This window comes from Mytilus edulis, chromosome 10, assembly GCF_963676685.1.
Source record: "Mytilus edulis chromosome 10, xbMytEdul2.2, whole genome shotgun sequence".
NCBI classification, from domain to species: Eukaryota; Metazoa; Mollusca; class Bivalvia; order Mytilida; family Mytilidae; genus Mytilus; species Mytilus edulis.
Window position 1 is genome coordinate 57,495,078 of NC_092353.1, and position 14,189 is coordinate 57,509,266.

Sequence of the window (14,189 nt, forward strand, 5' to 3'; positions counted from 1 at the left end):
ACACGTTCAATAACAATCGTCTGCTAGCGAATTGATAAATCTGGGTTATACACTGTCGCTATGACGACCAGTTAAAATGTAATTATCTAACGAATAATATCAGGGAGTCCTTGATATAATTTGAATCTCTTATATATATATATATATATATATTGATTTAAAAAAAAAGACAAATTATAGTTCAAAGTGTGTCCATTGTTTATTTTCATTGTTTTATGTAAACTGTATATTATGTATAATGTTTTAAGCCATTGGTCCATATGGGCGTAAAGTGCTTTTCAATAAAGTTTATTAAAAATAATATCAATCGTGTAAATTTCGAATAAATAGAATTACACTAGTAGTTCGGTATGCAAATAAATTCTATTTTAAGAGGTACACACACGACGCCATTTTATTCAAAGTGTATATTTTGTGTACAGTCACAAAAGGTAAGCTGATAAGTTTCTTGCTTAATTATATTTATCTAAACCACATTATTTAAATGGACACAATCGGTTTTAACTTTGTGTATAATGCATACTAGAAAATCCATTTCAGTGTGAGTTGTATAAATAATAACAATTATTTAAACATCATGTTTTGTTATCCTGCATCGATTACTTTGATATTACTGCAACATGTGCAATAAATATTATTCACGATTTGTGATATTTTATGTTATTCTTATTTTAGCTCACTTGGCTGTGTCAAAGATTGTTTTATTATTCCGTGGATAATTACCAACCGGCTGTATGTTAAGACTATAATATGCAAAACAATTTCTTTCCTTTATGATGTAAATAACACTATTATTATTATATTTATATATATATATATAATACATTGATTGATTGCTGGATGATTGCTTATACATGTATTTATTTATAGATATTTATAATTGATTTCAATTAATCTTATTTTCCGTCATAATTAGAAAGATAAGGTACGAACTACAAATTTGTATTGTATAAAGCTTTCAATATTTCATATCTAAGATTTATTAGCTAATAACACATTTAAAGCGACAAATGTTGTCTTTAGTGAAACCGTCTTTTTGTGTATACCACACGATTTGCCGTTGTGTAAATAAATGTTTAGCTCCTATAAAGTTTTATCATGTTTATGGTAAAAGTAAACATCGAGATGAGGTTTTATAATCAAGTTATGTAAAGATTCGAATTCACAGTATAAGAATGGTAAGGATGGAAGAATATTTGATAAAGAAAATATAATTATTTATTCAACATATTTTAAACAATTTAGGAACCTGCAAGAAACATAGTACAGTGCATGTGTGAATTGAAAAAACTAAGTGTAGAAATTTAAATATATTTATCATGTTTATACGTGAAATCAAGGATTTGTGTGACGATATTGCGTCTCAAATAGTAACGTTAAAGTTTTACGTTTTACGTTTTACGGCGATTAATGATTATTGGGGATATTTTTTTTTTATTTCGCTTGCAATTTTTGTTTTGCACATCAATGTGGATACTTCTTAATGTTTGGTTGTACTGAATATGCATGAAATATTTCCCACTGAAAGTAACGTAAGCAACAAAAAACAAAATATATTTTTTTTTATCGTATTTCGGTAATCTATAAGTCTATATGAAATGCAAAGATATATACGGTATGATGAGTGACAATGAGACAACTCTCTTCCAGATACCAATTGACATAAAACGTAATAAAATGCAATGTTTCCCCATTTAGATCCGAAAAGGAAGAAGATATATGTTTTTCTTTAATTTAAAAAAAGGTTGTCGGGAATTACAAGTTAAACGGGCTTGTTTATAAAATTCACTTTACCTTCTTTAATAATGGAACAATCAGAGTAAGAAATGAAACGATTGTCAGAAAAAAAGGTTTATTATATTGATTATATTCATCCTATATGTTTACAATCTTAGTATGGTATTGAGACAGAGGCGGATTTAGGGGGGGGGGGGGGCAGGGGGCTCATATAGGGAATCACTGAAGCGTGACTGGAGCGGCCCCCTCTTAGGTCAGTCAGTGGGCCCTCACTTATGAAATTTTCTGGATCCGCCACTGTGAGAGGCTGCAAGCCCAATTTTGTTTTCACATTCAAGTTTTAAACATATGAATCTTATTGCAGAGAAATAAAAATAAATCGCAGATTTAAGCATCCCAAGTTTGAAAATTTGTAAAAGAGTGGTTTTTATCCTCTCGAAATACACAACTATTCCACAACTTAAGAACCTCATCTAAACGAACAACCCCAGTCATCGGAATTTTGTTTATACTTTGTGGTCTTGTTGATAGTATCTGACTATCAAGAAAATTCTATTTGAGGAAATATATACAGATGATCCACCATAAATAATGTACCGAATCGACAACGTTGAAAACGTATGAAAATCGTCCAGTGGACAAACTTGCAAGACATTTCATTTCTTTGAAATCGAAGTTGTTTTGACTTTGCTTATTATCAAAAAGTATGTAACTGTTTTGTAGAGTTAAAGTACAATCACGGAAAAGCACTATTTAGCATGCATCAAATCTAAATTTTCAATCAATAACGTCGCAAATGATAGTAGTTTATTTGTAAAAAGCGGCGAAATCCGACATTGGACATCTTGCAAGACATTTGCCAGAAACCGTTGCATTTTTATATCATGTATATGTGGTGCGAGTGCTGCAAAAATTCGATTTTGATATGGTCTATCTATGTACTTTTGTGAGCATAATTTATACAAACGAAATTCCATATAATCTTATATTTTAAAACCTTTAAATTTTGATAACTTAACATTTTCCTAAATCTGACCATAATGAACACTGTGTTTTTGCCAAAAAAAAACAACAAAAAAACAGCGTTGGTCGTAACAGGAACGCATATTCAGTTATATATTGTGATACTTTATATATAAAGCATATCATTCATTCGAATTTTCGCGAATAACACTGTTTTGAAGTACACAAACACCCCTGCTAAAGTTATTATGCGTAGAGTCTGTTACGTCTGACACGCATATTTTTGACGTTTTGTCAATATGTTGTCCTTATTTTCATTTAGACTATTGTAAAATATGATAAAACAATTTGTTGGTTCTTTTAGGAATAGTATTTACCTGTCTAGTCTATGGGTATAAATTTTATATAACTTAACTGTTATGATTTCATAGAAAAGCTGTTTATTAGTGTGGACTGGTTGATTACACGGTATTGACGCAATAACGTGAGTAACGTCTATACAGTACTAGACAAATCCCAAGTGAAATCTTATAAATGTTGTGTACATCCTTTCTTAACATTATTGATATTTGAGTTTGACTCGTAGTGCTACCGGCCTTATATATCTCAATAATCATATGCATGATAGACATGATACATGTAGATGCGATATATATTGGATTTACAGCTAATTTCCTAATGCATGTCAATCAAGACTTTGGTTTACCTGCTTGCTTTGTTTGCATATTGTACAATTGTGATTGGGAAAACGTCCAATCAAATTTAAATATAATATACAAGTTGAGATATGCCTATATATATATATTGTTTGAAGATGTCAATGTTAATTACAAAGCTTGAATAAACATTTATACAAACAGAGCTAGCAAACCTGTCAAAGTTTTACTCTACAAGGATAAGGAAATTGCTGTAAAAGAAAAGAATGTTTACTTGAAACATGTGTTTACTAGTATTTGATATCATATTAAGTTACTGTAAAATGAGTGCCATATTGTCCAAATGAAATAGGAGTGTATGACGCTTACGTCTACCGGGATAGAAAATCTCTTACAATATATTTAACTACTCATGCGTGAGAATAATTATTATATTTACATAACGTCCAGTGGCAAATATTTCATGTATATTTAAGACAAGAAAAAGAAATAATCAATCAATCCTATCGATAGGTTCTGCAATCTGTGTCTACTGGAATAAAGAGCGGGAGTTTTACTGCCGCGGTAAGGCAACTACCATTTCACTTCAAGGGGACTGAAAAACTTGAAACATTTGTTTACTAGTATTTGATATCATAAGTTACTGTATAAAAAACGAGTGCCATATTGTCCAATGAAATAGAAGTGTATGACGCTTACGTCTACCGGGATAGAAAATCTCTTACAATATATTTAACTACTCATGCGTGAGAATAATTATTATATTTACATAACGTCCAGTGGCAAATATTTCATGTATATTTAAGACAAGAAAAAGAAATAATCAATCAATCCTATCGATAGGTTCTGTAATCTGTGTCTACTGGAATAAAGAGCGGGAGTTTTACTGCCGCGGTAAGGCAACTACCATTTCACTTCAAGGGGACTGAAAAACTTGAAACATTTGTTTACTAGTATTTGATATCATAAGTTACTGTGTAAAAAACGAGTGCCATATTGTCCAATGAAATAGAAGTGTATGACGCTTACGTCTACCGGGATAGAAAATCTCTCACAATATATTTAACTACTCATGCGTGAGAATAATTATTATTTACATAACGTCCAGTGGCAAATATTTCATGCATATTTAAGACACAAAAAAAGAAATTATCAATCAATCCTATCGATAGGTTCTGCAATATGTGTCTACTGAAATAAAGAGCGGGAGTTTTACTACCGCGGTAAGGCAACTACATGTACCATTTCACTTCAGACGGGGAGGGATTATGGACTGTTTGTTTTTTCTTCAATATTTAACGCTTTATAAATAAGGTATTGGGAAATCTGGAATCAGAATATTTTTTTTGTCATCTACTTGACCACAATATCTCTCCCCCCCTCCCAAATCAAATTGGGGATCAGAATATTTTTTTTTTAGAAAAAAACATATTCCCGCCCCCTTTACAATGCTTTATATATTCCTTAAAATAAATCCTCCTGACCCCACCTCCCATTTCCAAAGAAAAATCAAACGACCGTCCCTTAATGAGGCCATTGTGTAGGGGATCACCAGAAACTTTAGAAACAGATACGTTCATATTATTGACTTCCATGACTTTGTTCAATGGAATATTGATAATAATTTGTTCCTTACATTATTTTATTTTGAATCAAATAAGGATTTAAAAGCTAAACTTTTGTACGAATAAACATTGTTAAATCAAAATGTGCCGAAAAACCTTATATATTTATCTTTATACCACCAATAAACTACCTAAAAGCGAGCGTACACAAGACTATACGTTGAAAAAGTAAGAGGATACCAAGGGCATATATATTCAACATGTTCAAAACTCATAGTCACAATAAAAACACAGAAAGACGATGTAAACATGGAAAATACAAGTTCCCAAAACATTACAATTGCTATAGAAAACAAAAGTTTGAGCAACACAAGTCCCATCAAAATATGGGTATGATCTCAGGCGCTCCGAAAGAATAAGCAGACCCTAATCCTTTATAGCACCCGTGTTTAAAGATAAACGATACCGCGGACAGCAGTTTCGAAAAGTACTACCATCTGCCGTGAACGGCATTTAAACAATGTTGTAATGCTACTTCTAAACGCAGTGCCCATGTATCTTAATATCTATTTGTATTTACACAATTGTTACTTTAGTTTATTGTTAGCACTAATGCCCTTAATGTTAGAATGACAATTAATAATTTATTATTTTTAGATAGAATTTAATGGTATCACATAACTCCAACAATGTCAGATCAAAGAAACCAACCTCAAGAAGCGACACCTGTCGACGAAGACGACAATGACGTGATGATAACAGAAGTAACATCAGCACCTAGCTTTCCTACCATTCCAATTCCCAGACAAACAACCACAACCAACAGGAAACATATGCCGCCCACAAACGCGCTGAATGTTATGACAAAAATGGGACTAAATACAACAAATCCTAAGATTTTACAAGCATTAAAGGTTATGCAAGGGACCAAATCCAAAAGAGGACCGAAAGAAAAGGCTTCTTTCCAGAGATACATATACTGCCTACCAGATAAATCTTCTAAGTTACCAAGATTTTCATCTTCAGATGAAACTGAGAGAGCTGTTGTGAAGCAGCATCAAGACCAAGGATTTGGTAAGAGAATATTTGTTTGTTACAGTTCGGAAGCTGCGTTCGAGTACGATGACATTCCATTCTGTTGAAGGTATTTATGCCCCCGTCGTAGCGGAGGGCGTTCTTTAACTTAAGTTTGCTTCAACCAAATGTTTTGAAAATTATGTAAACACAGTGCTTAATCATGTTAATACCACAAAACAAAGACCAAGATTGAATTTGGGTTGGATTACTTTTACCATTCTAGATTTATACAAATGGGAAAATTGCTAAATTCTTTTTTTTTTCTGAAAAAAATATTCTGAGCCCCAATTTGATGAAAAAAATATATACTGGTCAAGCAAATGACAAAAAAGAAATCCATTTTTCAACATACCTTATAGTGTTAAATATTGAAAAAAGAAGTTGAAGGATACCGTTGAAAAACTAAGCTTTGCACGAAAAAAAATAATTCTGAAAATGACAGAGAAAACCATACCCCCTTGAAGTTGAATGGTTGCTCCTGGACGTATTTTCCTACCGTGAGGAGATAATGTGGTTCAGTTTAAAAACTTTAAAACGGTATTAGAATGAAATTCAAAACAGTGTGGCTGTGGATTGATTGATTTAGGTGAACGTTTGTATGTAACGACCACTGCTCACTATGTACTTTTTAAAGACACTTAAACTATGGGGTCACCAAAGGTTCTCAACACCTTAATAAAGTAATTCGAAAAATTAATCAGAAATAACACGATGTTTTGATGTATATCAATTATATAAATCAAAACATAAAGGTTATTCCTGATTAATTTTTCGAATTATTTTATAATTAAAGGCGTTAAGAAACCTTTGGTGACCCCACAGTTTAAATGTCTATCGTAGGTACGTCCTGAACAGTGGTCGTTACATACAAACGTTCACGTAAATTGTCCCAGTCAATGGATGAATTTAATGTGTCAATCAATGGCCACAGCCACACTGTTTTGAATTTCATTCTAATTGTATTGCCGTCATGCATGCGGATTAAAAGCGACACAGCGTACATGTTTATTCAAAAGATGTTATAAATATACATATTGTCTTGAATGGGAAATGGTTGCCGTGTTTTGTAAAGCAGCCATTATTCGATTCATTAATCATGTATTTGGCTTCCTAGGATAGATCATAAAAGAGAACATCAAAATGTCTATTGTGCGCTAAGACATCTTGCTACATGAAACTCCAACTGATTAGACCAATCAATGACGCGTCGTGGTGGTAAGACCCAAGATGTTATCTCTTGCAGCTAAAGAGGAACTTTGATAAATAGATGTTTAATTGGATTTTGTCTCACTTTCAGCCATCTGATTTGTTATACTTCATGTTCATACTTGTATATCCTTTTTTCACGATGAGAAAATTTAATAAAATTTATCAGGTAAAACATTTATTTCAATATAATATGAACCTTTTGAAAATTGATTATACGGATATATACATTATTGTTCTTTTTTTTAAAGGATACCCACAAAATGACTACAACTCAGGATTACCATCAAGGACAAAATTAAATCTAAATTTAACACAAAGAGGATTTGACTCCTTTTTGCGGAACACCTACCCTAAGCTTGACAAGAAAAACTACGACATTTACAAGATAGATAAACAAAGACGTCTGTTGCGGATACCTACCTATACACCACGAGCTATCAAAGACACGAAATACCAGGGCAGCTTGATTATAATTCCTTATGTAAGTAAAAAGTAAAATCACAAATATACTGAACTCAGAGGAAAATTCAAAACGGAAAGTCCCTAATCAAATGGCAAAATCAAAGGATAAAACACATCAAACGAATGGGCAACGTCACTCTGATATCTCATAAAATCTTTATCACAAACACGATTGCTTTAAAAAAAAAAAGACAACGAAGGTTCAAAAGTTGTGCACAGTATTAATGAAAATCCTGTTGAATGCCAAGCCAAAAAAAAAACAGTCCATCATAAAAAAAATAATCAATTTATAAGGACCGTTGTTTCAAGAATATTTACTGGACCGGGTTGTAGGGATTGTGGAGAATGTTTACAGTTTGTATAACACATTTGTTCGGAGTTTTTCGGCATTCGATTGCTAAAGAGAAACACTCGCGAATGTATTTTACAGAAGAAGAAAAAAACATTGAGAAATAAGTTATGCATTTTTAAACCGTCTCATTATTTACCTGTTCGTGTACACTTTATCAAGTCTAATTGTCACTGCTGTGAAAGAAACCAAACGAAGTATTTAGGTGATTCGATAGAAATAAGTTCAACATGTTCAAAAGAGTCCGAATGGGTGAAAATATAGCTAGCACAGAACAATCAACTGAACAGATACATTTAATATTAAGCCGAAACGAAAGAAAAGATAATATTGGGTCCAGCTTATAACTTGTGACAGAAAAGAAAACATTTGTCCCAACCTATAACATGTGTAAGAAAGGAGAATTTTTGGCCCAACTTATATCATGTGTAAGAAAATAGAAGAAGAATTGCAAAAAACATGAACAGAATTTACAAATTAAGAACCCGTATCCTTACCCCCATCCTTACCCTCATATAAACAAAACAGCCTGCGTTTTGAAACCTGTATTTGTTAAATATTTTGCAGGATGATACAAGCGATAGACCACCAGGAACCTTATACAGATATGCTAGTGGACCAGAAGAGTACTTGTTTGAATATTCAGCGATGGTTAGTTCAAGAAACAAAGACGGTGCTATAAATTCAAGCCAAACACACCAACCAGACGATACTTCATTGCACTATTCCGATCAACAGCAGCAACTAACAGACGCTATAACCTCCAGCGTAAATACGATTCTCTCTCATGAATCTCACAATAAGGTACTTATTTCGATGAGATTATTTCATTTATGTGAAATTTATAAAACTCAGCTTTATACATGTTATACTATCATAAATATGTTCATTCTTCGTTCTCTAAGGCTTGGTATTTTACAATAAACCAAAATACCTTTTCTGATTATAAATATGTGTATATGGTTTTGATGCTGGGATGTTAAAACTTATGTTTTAGATCAAGAATGATTGTCTCTAACTATAGTATTAACTAAAGATAGATAAATGTACATGACTCGTATTTATTTTTATATACTATGTAATAAAACATAGCGAGAGTTTTGTTTTATCGGATAATTAGTTGTGAAAGTTCTTCCGCTGACGTCTATTTTGTACTATTAGCATATTACCTTAATCGAAAATAAAAAAAAAGGATTTTATACGCCCGTTTACGGAACATATTATGGTATTCCGTTATCCGTCTGTCCGTCGGCCGTCTTTTCATCCATACATCTGTTCTTTGGTCCATCCGTTCGTCATGTGGTATCGTGCGCTCATGGCGCAGCTCTTTATTTATGTTTGTTTTAATTGTTGTCATGGTTATCACTTGGAACAGCGGATATTATTAGTTACATAGTGTGCTAGTGACCTTATACCGTATTAAGTCACTAGCACACTATGTAACGAATTTATCTTACCGACTATCTTAACGTGTAAAATTTAAGACTAGTGACCTATCAAAATGAGCAAGTCTTCAATACAGTTGGCATTAACATGATTAAGAAACTACTTCCTTTGATCCTACAAAAACAGATAACAAACAATGACAACTTGTTAGATTTAAATGTGTTTTATGAATTTATTTCACTTAATCATCACTTTCTTCGTCTGTTGCAACCTTTAAGATTTTTTCTCAGTACTGTTTTGTTTTTCTAAAGGGACACCACTACTAACCGTGTATGAAATAAGCCCCGCTTCCTTATTACCTTATATGGAATATAAAGGGACGTAACTTCCACTTCTAACCGTCTATGAAATAAGCCCCGCCTCCCAACTAACATAATATTAAATATACACGGTTTCAACGAGGACGCTTTTAACCAATCATATTCCTAGAAATGTATAGGAGGTAAGATAAAGGTACTTACTAAGCGATCGAGATCGGTTTTTTTTTTCCTGACACGGTATAAAAATCTTTGTTTTGTTTACATAATATCAATGTGTACTTCAATCTAAACATAATTGTTGTTTAAAAAAATGATTTGGACGTAGGATGATGATTAGAGAAGTCTCATCATTTTCCAAAAACAAGAACGCTTACTTAAAACATGTGCAAATACTTGTCAAAGAAGTTGACGCTCGTCTCGCCCGATATAATTCTATATTCATTGCAACTCTTTTTCTGATAGGAGACCACTGTGTGTGCGTAATAAGCATAATTGTTTCAATAATTGGCATCGAAATCTTTCATACATATATATGTTATTTTTTTTTTCGATATCTTATTCTGATAAGAATCGTTATGTACGGTGTATAGCTGACCACATAAATCCTTCTGTACGGTGCATAGTTGAATGCATGTACGGTATATAGCCTTTCACCTTTCGATATATCTATACAGCTTTATTCGCTGTACCGATGATACACGGTGGTTATTGTTATGACTATTTGATATGATAATGTGGTTGTTCTCAAATGGTAACTGTAATTATAAATTTCGCAACTAAAACATCGCTTCGAATTTTACTGTTGTGAAAACATTGGATAATTCGTTTCTATGGAAAATCAAGACATCATACTAAATGACTTTGTTTTAGGGAGTAGATATAAATAAAAAAAGAACACACTATAAACCAAAAAGTTTAGAATATACATGTACAACAGAGAGACTTATAATTATACAAAAGAATAATGTAGTTTTCTCAAGAACTACTCCCTAGAGCGTCATGTTGGCATACCATGCAGTATGATTTGATACGAAATTTATCGCTTATTAACTTCTTCGTATATATATATAGGCTATGAATAAAAGTGTGTCATAAATCAAATCTTGCCGAAACTTGGTAGTAAGGTTTTATTGACAATTTAATTCTGAGTGATACATTTTATAAACATAAATTATCAGCTTCCTGTTTATTGGATTCATTTACTTGTACGTAAAAGCTCTGTATTAAAAAAAGAGACTAATGATTCACTGTTCAACATTTGGTATCGATCAGGGTAAATAATAATAATAACAAATATTTTTTTGTTTTGGTTGCTGTACGTCTTTTTCACATATACCTCGTATGTTAATCATTTATGTATTATTGTGTTTCTTTAAAAGAACCCTGAAGTCACTGAAACTGAACAGTTCGTAATTAAGATAGAAACGGACAGTAGTGATGCCGAAATGGAAACAACAGTTAGTTCTAGTAAAGTGATTCAGGAGGAGTTACCACGTGACACAACTCACAAAGAGGCTGATACGTCACAGCCAGCAGGTCTCAAAGGTATAAACTAATATTTCGTTGATAATGTTTATTTTTCTAGCATACTTGACGTCGACCTTTTACTGGTTACCGCATATTTAGTGATCACATGAAATGTTAAAAAAAAGAATCATCTCAAATATATCGTATAAATAGAATATTTGATTTGACTTTTTGCTTCATGCACAAATTAATTTTCTGAAATCTCAAAGGTAACAAACAAAAGGACTCTCTTCCTATCATTAAAATTTTAGACTATTTAACTTTTATGCTTCGGCGACAAATTGTCGGACATACACTATTAAAGGGAGGCGAAAGATACAAAAAGGACTATTAAAAATAGGAACATAAATACTGTTCCCAGATTCCAACTCATATTAAAAAATAAACTACGCTATCATGGCTTAAATATAGAAAGACAAACAAACAAACAGCTGTACTTTTGTACGCAAATCACAACATAAAAACTAAAGTCTGCATGCCCAAAACCGAATCCAACCAAATACTTGGAGTGATCTCTGGTACTCCGATTTTGAGTATTATATCATTAATTAACAAAAATAATTAAATATTTTCCGATGTTTGTATAAATACAATTCTGCTAAGGGTTTTATTTTAGATACTCAATTAATAGTATCAGAATCAGAGAATTGTTCACGAATGTTTCATTATTCATATTTGTCCTGTCCTTTAACATGTTTAAGGCTTTGATTTGACCAATCTTCCGTCATGATCTACTTTCCTTGAATGTTCAAAGCATGTAGGAATTTATTGTAAATGCTAAACTAATAAAACTAGACTATAAAAAATATGATACCTCTCCCTTTATTGTGTGCCATGGGTCCAGAATCTTTTATTTTCTGACGGTGTGGTTGGGGTTTGCTGGACAAAAATACAGGAATATAGAGAAAAAAGGATAGAAAAAAGAATAGAGAATAATCGGCAACAAGTATAGAGAATGGTTTTAAAATATTAAAATGAAGGATCCCCATCAATATACTCACTTTCTCTTTTAGATCTCTTTGGTATTTTTGAAAGAACTGAATATTTGAGGAACCAGTTAAAAGACAATGTATTTTATATCCACATCGACGATAATGATTTGGTGCATAGTATTTTGCAAGTGTACAGACAATATTTGAATATCTTAGAACACAAAGTTGTCGTCTGCTGCATAAACCACGTGGTGAACGAAAACGAAAGACATCAGCAAAATCCGATTCAGCCATATTTAGTCAGATTTTGGGACGAAATCTTTGATTTATGTTTCGAAGGAGATAGGGAAAAGATTCCTTTATGTTCTTCTGATATGCCTGAAGATATTTTTCTGATTCTCGGTCGAGTGATGTATCATGGGTTAATTCTTCAAAATTATTGGCCCGTCAGGTTTTCACAAGCTTGCTGTTCCATCATTATAACAGACACCGTTTCAGATAAACAGCTTGCAGAGTCATTTCAAAAGGTGTTGTCCGATGGCCAGAAAAACGTTGTTGCTGCAGCGAAAGCAGAAATACGATCTGGGGTTGCAATATTCGACCTAACTACACAGGTAAATCTTTGTCGGACTCTTCGTTCCTATGGAAACACAACAAAACCTGAACCAAGTACCTTAAACGAGTGTTTAATGAAATTAGCGAAATTTTCACTGATTCAAAGACCATATTGGTGTTTATCACAAATTAGATCTGGTTTACAAACAGTTCATGGAAATTTATTTCAGAACGTTGAAGAAAAAGATGTGTTCATGTTTTATTCATCATTAACCCCATCTGCATTATCCTTATTTGACAAAATTGTGTATTTGTTTTCAACTTGTGACGAGGATCCTGAACTTGAAATCGAAGAAAAAAGAGTGAAAATTTATTTGGAAAATTTGATAATGAGTTTTCATTCTTCAAAACTTTCAAAGCTTCTTTTAAGATGGTGCCAGACAGATTGTCTCAATAGTACTCACGTTTATGTGAGGTTCGCCAAATCATCTGTTTGCCAAAGACCTATTTTTGACGCGGATGTTTCTACAATGACTCTGTCGTCTGTTTATACGTCACAAGAAGAGTTTTCACTCATTATGTCTCAAGAAATATAAAATAAAGTTCCTCTTAACATGCTTAACAAGGCAAGAATTTAATTTTATTCCATAAGATATAAAGTCATGAAAGTACATGCATTGATATAGTTCTGGGATAATAGTTGAAGTTGTCTCCTTTTCCGAGTATCATATTGTATTTTGATGGAAACTAGCTCTGCAATGATATCACATATAACGGAAGAACATTCTTAAATTTCGTATATGTATATTGATAATAGATTCATAATTAACATTATTAAGCACACTACGAATCATGTACGACAGAACAATTTGTGTCGGTACCTAGGCAATTCGGTGCATTACATTTGCGAATTGCGTATTATTCAGTCTTAGTTTTCCAATTTGTAGTTTGTTGCATTTTATTTGTCTTTTCGTTGATTTGAGATTTTTTGCCATGGCGTTGTCAGCGTATAAATTTGAATGTTTCTTTTGAAAATGTTTAGGGCTTGTTTGTATTTCTCATGTTTCTGTTGTACGCCATGGTTTCGATGTTGATCGGACGTCTTATGTCTTAATATTGTGTAATTCCGGAAAAACTTCAACAACCACAAATCGCAGAATATAGAAAATTGGCATAATGTTATGACTAAACATATGTTTTTATACGTAGGGGTAATTAAGTTTTACCCTTACGTACGTCACGTAATAGGTCTCCGTTCTCTCACGTTTCTTTGACTCAACCAAATTTTATGAAACCTATGCACGATGCTTTATTACCACAAAACACAAATTAAGTTTGATTTTTTTTGGCGTGACTTTTACTCTTCTTGAGTAATATCCCTTTTATAATGAAAAAAATGCTGGATTTTCGGTTTTCATTGTCTATCTTTATTTAACTTGAACCAAATATTA

At 32.4% G+C, this 14,189-nt stretch overlaps 1 protein-coding gene across 3 annotated transcripts; it reads left to right on the forward strand.

Annotated features, from left to right (window-relative positions):
* The first annotated feature begins 308 nt into the window (after positions 1-308).
* Positions 309-13,353, forward strand: LOC139491531 (uncharacterized). Of its 3 annotated transcripts, none has more exons than XM_071279270.1 (6): positions 309-431; positions 5,583-5,995; positions 7,456-7,688; positions 8,586-8,822; positions 11,104-11,269; positions 12,265-13,353. In XM_071279270.1, the coding sequence occupies exons 2-6, from the start codon at positions 5,611-5,613 to the stop codon at positions 13,332-13,334; spliced, it is 2,091 nt and encodes a 696-aa protein (XP_071135371.1). In that variant the 5' UTR covers positions 309-431; positions 5,583-5,610; the 3' UTR covers positions 13,335-13,353. The 3 variants fall into 3 exon arrangements, with proteins under 3 accessions (XP_071135371.1, XP_071135370.1, XP_071135372.1); XM_071279269.1 differs by having other exon boundaries at positions 326-431; positions 5,579-5,995; XM_071279271.1 differs by having other exon boundaries at positions 328-443.
* Positions 13,354-14,189: the final 836 nt, after the last annotated feature.